The 10,424-nt window shown below is 35.3% G+C and overlaps 1 protein-coding gene and 1 long non-coding RNA gene across 2 annotated transcripts; both read right to left on the bottom strand.

Annotated features, from left to right (window-relative positions):
- Window positions 1-3,182: 3,182 nt before the first annotated feature.
- Window positions 3,183-4,922, bottom strand: LOC111717511 (uncharacterized). The gene is made up of 5 exons (XM_023493008.1): window positions 4,919-4,922; window positions 4,722-4,800; window positions 4,441-4,499; window positions 3,311-3,908; window positions 3,183-3,238 (listed from the first exon to the last, which is right to left on the bottom strand). Exons 1-5 carry the CDS (start codon window positions 4,920-4,922, stop codon window positions 3,190-3,192), a joined length of 789 nt encoding a protein of 262 aa, XP_023348776.1. The 3' UTR covers window positions 3,183-3,189.
- Window positions 4,923-5,424: 502 nt separating this feature from the next.
- Window positions 5,425-10,413, bottom strand: LOC111717512 (uncharacterized). Its single transcript, XR_002768799.1, has 3 exons — window positions 10,295-10,413; window positions 6,658-6,736; window positions 5,425-5,571 (listed from the first exon to the last, which is right to left on the bottom strand). It is a non-coding gene; the product is annotated as an uncharacterized LOC111717512 (long non-coding RNA).
- Window positions 10,414-10,424: the final 11 nt, after the last annotated feature.

Raw genomic sequence — 10,424 nt, forward strand, 5'->3', positions numbered from 1 at the left:
AAAACATAAAGAAATAACCAGAATTTAGAAAAACGAAGATATCGTTCACATCATTGATCAGATAAAGGTTTTAAGTGCACGGTTGTAAATCAGGCAGTGACATCTTTGCATGAAACAAGCACATTAACTCGTCTCTAAAATGAATTATGTTCGATTCCATTTTTTTTGAGTCCTCATTTTATAAGGAACAAACTTCTTTTTATGGACAAAATAAAACAACATATTTACCATTTTCACTTAAATTATACGTTAGGAAGTTTTTTTTACAATTAATTATTTTTAAAAATTGTTTACAGGTAATATGGAAAAATTTAGTTTAATCATTTCTTTCCTTTTTCATTTATTTCTACTTCTTAACTGTCGACTGTTCCTGACCTCAAATTTGTAAGTGAATGCAGACGGTACTTCATTTGAATAAGAAATATTTGTCTGCTGTACAATTACCGCGTATACAATAACCTATTCTGAATATTTCTTATACAATGGAGTACCCGTCTGCAAATTATGTATAATCCAGAGAATAAGAGTAAAGGGAAGGGAAATGGCGCGCTGGTCTGGCATGAGAAAGCCAGTCGCACTGTAATGAAAAAAGTTGTAATTAATATAATTTAAATTCCGAATATAAATCCTTGGGGCGTCAAGGTCCACCATTTGCCCCTCCTCTGAAAAGGGTTAATGCAAAGGCTTCACTTTCGATCCCAGTACTAATTTCATAAACTGTCCCTTTCTAGTTATTCTTATAGTTCATATAGTTCAATAGTTCTATGTCTATCTCTCAGAGTATGAATAAATAGGATTCATTTATTAGTTTATATTTTATTGATACAAATATATTTGTTTAAGTTCAATTCTATCTTATTACATTGTGTTCAGATATTAATAACTCTGATGTAATTAAGCAGCTCCCTCAACTAGATCGCTTGTTTAGCTCCTCCAGTTCGGTATCTCATACACTGTGACCCTGGATGCTACTGTAGCTGCTTCTAGGGTCTCTTGAATCCAGCTGCTCCTAGAGTCCCTGTTAAGTTAGCTGTATATTATTGAGCTGCTCCTTGAGTATCTGATGTGTTAGCTGTACTTAAGTCTATGATATGTTAGCTGTACATTACCGAGCTGCTCTTTGAGTCTCTGATATTTTAGCTGTACTTGAGTCTATGATATGTTAGCTGTCCATTACCGAGCTGCTCTTTGAGTCTCTGATATGTTAGCTGTACTTGAGTCTCTGATATGTTAGCTGTACAATACCGTGCTGTTCTTTGAGTCTCTGATATGTTAGCTGTTCTTGAGTCTCTGATATGTTAACTGTACATTACCGAGCTGCTCTTTGAGTCTCTGATATGTTAGCTGTATCTGAGTCTCTGATATGTTAGCTGTACATTAGCGAGCTGATCTTTGAGTCTCTGATATGTTAGCTGTATCTGAGTCTCTGATATGTTAGCTGTACGTTAGCGAGCTGATCTTTGAGACGCCCCCTGGTATCATAGGGAAAGCGGGCCGCATCAGTTGTATCTCCCTTCTATTTCATACTCCTTGATGTATGGTAATCATATTTCTTGGTGGGTGGTTAAATGTAGATAATTGAATATTAGATAGATAGTTGAATAGACACTTAATATGGATTGTAAATAGGATTGAGTACTGAGCCTGAAATTTAAAAGAGTATCATTGAACGAGACTCCTGAGTTTCCTTTTTGGGGTCTTAACACTTGTGTAGATTTTGTTTTAAGAGATTCGAAAAAATGGAAAACATAAACAAACTGAATTATATAATATTTCATAACAAAAATATTTATTTTCACAAAACTCCCTAACCCCGTTCATAAAACCCGGGTTTTAGAACTGGTTTTAATAACGATACCCTGTCTTAAGTTTTGGGCTCTGCAGAACATTCCAGTTCAATTGTTTGTTTATGTTTATAAAAGCATGAACTTTTCCTTTTATTTCTCTATGATTGTAATCTATCTTAAGGACTCTGCATCTGTGGCTATATAATGTGCAAGATTGGAAACCTAGCTATGCCTGGAAGCTAAACTTTTCTTTAAATATTCCAATCTGAACTCAACCTAGACATGTTAAACCAAGCTAAGAAAATTCCCATGGTTCTAACAAGTTCCTCAGTTAACATTTTAGGCAAATCAGTCAATGGGTTCCTGAGATATGATCGGACAGACAAACAGAGATTGCAACTTTATTTATACATTATTTTAGGAACCCAGCGTTGCCCAGAGTACTCATAGTTACCTTTAGCCGCACTCGGTCGATTTTACCGGGAAACAACATTTTCGCTAAAAGTCGACCCACTCAACTTAGAATCTAAAAACCAAGATAAGAACATTCCCGTGGTTCTTCCGAGTTCCTAAATCAAAATATGAGGCAAATCGGTCGAAGGGTTCTTGAGTTATGATCGGACAAACAAATAGAGATTACAACTTTATAAATATACATATTGATTCTTTATCTTTAGTGTTCACGGATTTATAAGGCGGTTCAAAGAAACACAAAAAAATAATATCAAACAACTACTTAAGAATCAGCGGTTTTTCAAGAAATCCAAAACAGCCGATAAAGTTTACAAAAAATTACATAACTCTAAAACCAATTAATTTTCAATTTTACACAAAACTTTTAAAAATTCATTTCACAGCAATTCATATCAGGTTCTGAACGGTTCTTCGGAAAAACTAGTGAAACCCATAAAAATGTGGAATAGGAAGACGATCTTTAAGCAATCTTATGTGTACTTGATGCTGTTATGGAACAAATTGTTTTAGCAAGCAGTAGCTTAAAAGTTAACTTATTACTCCAACATTTAATGCGCAAGGAAAAAAAAAATTTAAATCTTAGTCTAAGATATGGCTCAACCGCTCTTTCAACCGATACCGCTGATTTTACTCTCTAGAAAATATCATTGCTTAAACACAAAACATAAAAAAAACAGGATTTTATTCCCCAAATATATTTAGACTATAAAATACACGGTTACAACTTGATTTAACACAAAATTAGAATACAATATAGTGTACTTATAATACACTCTAGTGCTGACTAGTGTAATATGCCAAGAAGGCGTCCCAATATTCAGAATCAATCATTCATAAAAAAAATTAATGAATTCGCAATAAAGTAATAGTAACATAGAAAATATTGCACATTACACACTATTTTAAGAATATTCTAAAATTTTGTTTGTTAAAAATACCTGAACACAGTGGAAACTACATTCATATCCTCCGTTTTCCTAGAAAATATATTGAACTGTAAGAACTTGTCAACAAATAAATGTAAAAACAATGAAATTAGCTAAACTTACTTTTTAAGCCTACATTTCTCAAGGCGTTTTGCATTTTCAGTTTTTTCTTTCGGTTGGCAGGTAAATGGTTTGGCTGATGCATTAGGTGAGTTGTTACCCCAGACTGAGTATACTGTAGATAATCCTTGAACAGCTTGACCCTGATCAATTCCAACTTCATTGATAAAGCACTGATTGAATTGTTGAACATTGCCAATGGGTTGTGCAACATCAGTTGTATTGATAAAGTTCTGATTGAATTGTTGAACATTGCCAATGGGTTGTGTAACATCAGTTGTATCAATAAAGTTCTGATTGAATTGTTGAACATTGCCAATGGGTTGTGTAACATCAGTTGTATTGATAAAGTTCTGATTGAATTGTTGAACATTGCCAATGGATTGTGTAACATCAGTTGTATCAATAAAGTTCTGATTGAGTTGTTGAACATTGCCAATGGGTTGTGTAACATCAGTTGTAATAATAAAGCTCTGATCGAACTGTTGAACATTAACTATGGGCTGTAATGTAAAAAAGGTTGGATTTTCAGGATTTTCCAGGTAGTGTGGGTCGTCTTGTTGTAAACTGTCCGTGGCTTGATAGTCTAAATTACCGGGGCCTAAAATATTTTTTTTTATCGTATAATAATATTCTTCTTAAAAAGAAGGGCGTCATAAAACAGGGGAGTGTTTTTACCCTAGTAAGTCTCAAATTTGAGTCCCAGTAGTATATAACGTTTAAGGGTCAAAACTTTCACTGTAAGTAAGATTGTAAGACTTTCTGAGCGTCCCAAAGGATAAAGGAATTGAGTCTTGGCCTGGCCACAAACTCAAATTTTCTAATCATAATATCTGTACAACCTTGATATTTCAAATTTCTATCATTATATCTAACAGAATTATTAATTTAAAATATCTAAGGTCTACGAGATTGAGTTGCGAAGATATAGAGATTATAATTTATGGCAAAGACTCAATTCCTTTAAAATAAGAGTTCGTGGTGAGACATCAGTTCCTTTATCTTTTCAAAAGCTAAGAAGGCATATACTTAATTTATTGTGAAAAGGTAATTTTGACGGCGGCATTTCAGCCAACAAATTTGTATGCTTTGACTTGACATTTTATGTCTAGTGTTATAAACATTAATTTAACCTGCATAATGGTACTGGTCCTGGATCAATGACCCAAAACTAGACACATGCCCATCGTCGCTGAAAAATGAATAATATTCACTAAATTATTAAAGAAATAAATCAGAGGCGTATCCAGGGGGCTATGGGGGCTCAGCCCCTCCCTAGCCCAGTGATAAATATGTTAGAGTTTTTTGGGCACAAACGGATGCTGAGCCCCCCCCCCCTCTGGAAAGAAAACAAATTAAGCCACCCCGAACAAATTTCTGAATACGTCTTTGATCTAAATGCTAATATACTAACCATAGACTCGAGGCCAGTATGCATTGCAGACAACTGATGATCACTGGGATCTTTCGGAATATTGTTTTTGGCCATACTTCTGAAAAAAAATGATTAGAAAATTACAAGAACTTTCATCTGAAGTTGATTTTTGGTATTGCTCGCCTATTTAAAAATTGTCTGAAGTAACTCTTGGGAATTGAGTTTTAACCACAAACTCATATTTTCTAATCCCTACATCTTTGCAGCCTGGTTGTATAAACCTTTGATATTTCATACTTACATTATTTGAGCTAACAGAATTCAAAGTTTAAATATCTAAGGTCTACAACTTTAAGTGGCAAAAATGTAAGAATTAAAAAATCTTTGTATCTTCTTTCTTAAACAGTAGCAGTTAATCTTTTATAATTCTTGTTTAACTGCTATAGGAAGATGGAGGAATAATCCAGGTTTTGTAGATATCCCCTTTAAACCTCTGGACCTGAGGAACCACTATCCCTCTGTCGAATGATTGACAGAAATGATCTCTTGATGAGGTGGTGTAGGGTCTAGTTCTACAAGAGCACAGCCTTATAACAGGTCCAATAGAACTCTGTTCCTTCACGCAGTCGTTCTTATCACCAGATATTTTCTGCTGATGAATGATGTCGATAATATTACACCAAACCTGCTCAGGATCAAGGTTTTTATTCGAACCTTTTTTGTTCTTCTCCTAGCATGAATATTTGAACTTCAGGATCTTGAGGGATAAGGTTGGCAATATCAGTTTTTGTAAAATCTATCGCCACTTTTGCAATAAAGCAATATTCAAACTCACATTGGGATGCATCTTCTTTTGGATCTTCCGACGGTCCATTATCCTCTTCCGATCCTAAACAATAGTTGTTAAAAACTCAAACCATATATAAAAAAACATTAAAGGGAGTGTTCGTTAAAAATCAAAGGGGAGTGCTGATGTTTCTGTTAACATAAATTGATAATTATGACCAGTGCACGCTCGCACCCTGGACGGCCATTCTTATCTGAAACCTCTTTAAGAAGTGATTCAAGCATAAATTAGCTGCGGTCCATGCTCCACTTGTGGAAAAATGTAACAAAAAACTGGCAAAATTAGAGGCTGCTACTGTGTGATGTGTTGATGTCTCCAGTGAGCATCTCAAGTTCATGGAAATGCCAGGAAATAGTTGGACCTGCAAGACTAGCATAGCAGTTTCAAAGAAAGTAAGGGAGGATATTGAGGTGACATGGAAACGCCTCAACACGGAAATGCCTTAACACGGAAACGGTCACGGATCAAAAATAAGCGGAAACCCCTCAAAAGTAGGTTTTTTGAGGTGTTTCCGCGATTTCTTCAAATTTTTTCGGAAATCCTTCTAAATTCAAATTTTGAAGAGTTTCCTCTTTTTTTTTGATCGATTTCCCAGATTTATTCAAATATTTTCGAGGGATTTCCCAATATTTTTGAGGGGATTCCCAATATTTTTGGTCCGTTTCCTCATTTTTTTGATCCGTTTCCGCTTTTTTCAAAAACTTTAAAATTGATCTGTTTCCTCATATTTTTGATCGGTTTCCGAAAATTTTAGATCCGTTTCCTCATATTTTTGATCCGTTTCCGCTTTTTTCAAAAACTTTAAAAATCTCAATTTGTTGATCGGTTTCCTCAAATTTTAGGTCCGTTTCCTCATATTTTTGATCCATTTCCGCTATTTTTCAAAATTTTTAAAAATCTCATTTTGTTGAGCTGTTTCCTCAAATTTTAGGTCCGTTTCCTCATATTGTTGATATTCCTCATATTGATATGAAATATTCGGAAATCCCTCAACAATTCTGAACTTTTGAGGGATTTCCTCGAATTTCTGAAAAAACGGAAATTCTTCAAAAATAATTTTTGATCCGTTTCCGTGTTGAGTCATTTCTGTGTTGAGGCGTTTCCATGTCACCGGATATTGCCTATCACCTGATAGTCAAAGACATGAGGAAGGATAATGAGGAGAACAAGGAGGATATCAGCAACCAGGAGAGGAGACTGAGCCGTACTAAAAAAAAGATAGATGACTTCTGTAGTGTTGAAAGCAATAATGATGTTGTATTTGACTCCGTGAGAGCATAGCTCGGGAAAAAGTATCTGGTAATACACCAGATACCCGAATCATCGGAATCTTTGGCCTGAGGTTGTCAGCATAAGGAGCACAATGTTTAGAATTTCAATTTATTTAGAATCAAGTTCATCTACAGAGCAGGGAAAAGACCGGAAAATGGCAAGTCTGGGCCCGTCATATTATCCTTGAAGAACATGGCTGAGAAGGAGGCCATCATGGACTCAGCCAGAAACCTGACCAACTCCAACTACAGCCACATCAGCATAGTACTAAACATTACCCAGAGACAGAGGAAGGGTGAGGAAAGGCTAAGGAAAGAAGATGAGAGAAGGAATGGCGTAATGGATAAAGATGAGGTTCAGAACCGGGAAGGTGTTTGTTCAAGATAGGAGAAACATATACAATGGAGAAAAATCCACATATGTACCCAGGAGCTCAAGCTTTATACGTAACCAGTTCTATCTGGAACAAACTTAGTTCAGCTCAATAGATCAGCACAATCAATCCAGAATACCAACAGGAGTTCATCTCAACAAAGTTTTTCATCCAGGGATGATAACAGTCAGACCAGGGATGAAAGATATGTGAGGTTTCCTAACCCTCACCAACTGATTTAAAATTCAGTGATGGTGATGGACCAAACCTCTGTAGAGAAAAAAGTAGATGTTTGGGTCCCCTTCATCTATGATTTTGGTAATTGCTTTCAGGAATTCCAATAAATTGGTTGTGCATGATTTGTTCTTCATGAACCCATGCTGGGAGGCCTTGATTAAATAGTTGATCTCACTCAAGGTGGGTGACAACTTGATCCCTGATTATTGACTCNAGATCAAGATCAAGATCAAGATCAAGATCAAGATCAAGATCAAGATCAAGATCAAGATCAAGATCAAGAATAAAAATAAGGATAATGAAAAACTTAAACAAAAATAAAATATGTACTATGCAGTGGAATAATTCATTATGAAGGAGTCATCAGTATTTCAACTCCATTTCTCTAGCGTATGAACTCGAAACTCCACTCCAATCTAGACACATATGAAATAGGTTAAAATTGTGATCACAAGTTTAACCAGTTTTAATTTTACGCCAAACTATGCAACCCAGCAAACAGAACTGGGATGAAAAACTTGTTTAGAAAAAGTCGACTTAAAGTCGGATAAAAGTCTTAGTCCCCAAAACAAGGAACAAAAAGTCTTAAAAAAGTCACTTTTTTCATCCAAGTTTTGAACAAGACAAAAACTTGGAAAAAAGTCGACTTTTTGCCGATTTAAAAAATCTCGTCCATAGGTTGTATAAAAACTCGTCCAAAAGGAGTATAAAATCTCATCTTTAAGTCGAGTTCTGGTACGACTGTTTACGAGTTAAAGTTGATAACTACTGGAAGTAAAAATTCTTAAATTAATTCGACTTAAACTTGAATATTGTTCGTTGGGAACAACCAACTTACTTGGTTAAATATTAAACATTTATTTAATGACTCTGCAAGCGTTTTCCGAACTCAAGAGTGAAAAACAATTGTTTATATTCAATTTTGGATTCTCTTTTAAAAAAGACTTATGCGTATTTCTACATCAGAAACAATTATGAGAAATAGTGAAGATTCAACACTTTTCAAGCTATAAAAACGAAGATATCTTCCCCATTATGGATCAAACTGAGCTTTAAAACGTACCTCTGTAATTCGGGCATGCTCTGTTAATAGATGTCCGACTAAATAAGTCCTAAATAATTTATTGTATCTCTATTTATAAAGTTGTAATCTCTGTTTGTCTGTCTGTCTGTTTGTTTGTTTGTTTGTCCGATCATAACTAAGGAACTCCTCGACCGATTTGCTAGGAGCACAATGTTTAGAATTTCAATTTATTTAGAATCAAGTTCATCTACAGAGCAGGGAAAAGACCGGAAAATGGCAAGTCTGGGCCCGTCATATTATCCTTGAAGAACATGGCTGAGAAGGAGGCCATCATGGACTCAGCCAGAAACCTGACCAACTCCAACTACAGCCACATCAGCATAGTACTAAACATTACCCAGAGACAGAGGAAGGGTGAGGAAAGGCTAAGGAAAGAAGATGAGAGAAGGAATGGCGTAATGGATAAAGATGAGGTTCAGAACCGGGAAGGTGTTTGTTCAAGATAGGAGAAACATATACAATGGAGAAAAATCCACATATGTACCCAGGAGCTCAAGCTTTATACGTAACCAGTTCTATCTGGAACAAACTTAGTTCAGCTCAATAGATCAGCACAATCAATCCAGAATACCAACAGGAGTTCATCTCAACAAAGTTTTTCATCCAGGGATGATAACAGTCAGACCAGGGATGAAAGATATGTGAGGTTTCCTAACCCTCACCAACTGATTTAAAATTCAGTGATGGTGATGGACCAAACCTCTGTAGAGAAAAAAGTAGATGTTTGGGTCCCCTTCATCTATGATTTTGGTAATTGCTTTCAGGAATTCCAATAAATTGGTTGTGCATGATTTGTTCTTCATGAACCCATGCTGGGAGGCCTTGATTAAATAGTTGATCTCACTCAAGGTGGGTGACAACTTGATCCCTGATTATTGACTCCATGAGTTTGCAGCAAATCGAGGTTAGGGAGACAGGTCGATAATTTTCCGGCTTACTCTTGGATCTTGCGTCTATGGATTTATTGAAAATAATAGATAAAGGAACACAGAGCGAGTCACAGTTGTCTTTTAAAACCCTAGCAGGGATACCATCAGGACCTTGGGCTGTTCCGGGTTTGAGTTTTATAATTTTATCCCTAACTTGACCTCTACTGAATGATACACTGGATATTTTACTATTAACTGGAAGGGGTTCAAAAACTGGGATGTTATTTTCATTCTCCACAGTAAAAACCTTACAAAAAGCTGTGTTTAATTCTGCAGCTACTCCTTTGTTATCGCTGATAGTTACATTATTGACTTTTAGAGGTCCAACTCCTACTTTTGGCTTAGTTCTACTTTTAATGTACGAATTAAAGGGTCTCGTGTTACCATTATCAGCTATGCTTCGTTCAAACTTTCTTTTGGCTTGCCTTACAGCCTTTTTACTGCGTATATATTGAAATCAGTTCTCTCTCTGGGCTGTGTTTTTAAACAAGAATAGATGCATCAGTGTTACTCTAATATCCGAGGAGGATAAAAGCATTTAATTTTTAAAATTTTGATAACTCACATCATAGTTTCATATGACCAGAATATTCCATTGATTTTTTATGTGAAAGATGGTTCCCATGTAAGGCTGTGACATTCATCTTGTGTTTACTTTACCGCCCACAGTAGACCGCAGTACTAAAAATGCGTACACCTCTGAAATAACTATCTTTACATTATAATACTTTGAGAATAAACAATTCTAAAATTTGTAAAAACACGAACCAACTTCATGCCAATGACTTATTGTGTTTATTGGTTTTCTTGATTAAATTAGAGAAAATTCTATTACATATTTTTATTTTTTTCATTTAAATTGATACTAACCCTAGTATGCTGCATGGTACTTAGTGGGGTTTCTTTGTTACTCATTTCGTCTGAAAAATGCAGAAATAAAACTAGATATTAAAATTATTAAACATACTAAAAATAATAATATTAATAATAATATGATCAA

The sequence above is a fragment of the Eurytemora carolleeae genome, unplaced genomic scaffold, assembly GCF_000591075.1.
Source record: "Eurytemora carolleeae unplaced genomic scaffold, Eaff_2.0 scaffold2494, whole genome shotgun sequence".
NCBI classification, from domain to species: Eukaryota; Metazoa; Arthropoda; class Copepoda; order Calanoida; family Temoridae; genus Eurytemora; species Eurytemora carolleeae.

Coding starts and splice junctions, on each gene's coding strand:
- LOC111717511 (XM_023493008.1), bottom strand. Junction 4,500..4,721: donor ATACTGGCCTCGAGTCTATG/GTTAGTATATTA, acceptor TTCATTTTTCAG/CGACGATGGGCATGTGTCTA. Junction 3,909..4,440: donor GGACCAGTACCATTATGCAG/GTTAAATTAATG, acceptor AAAATATTTTAG/GCCCCGGTAATTTAGACTAT.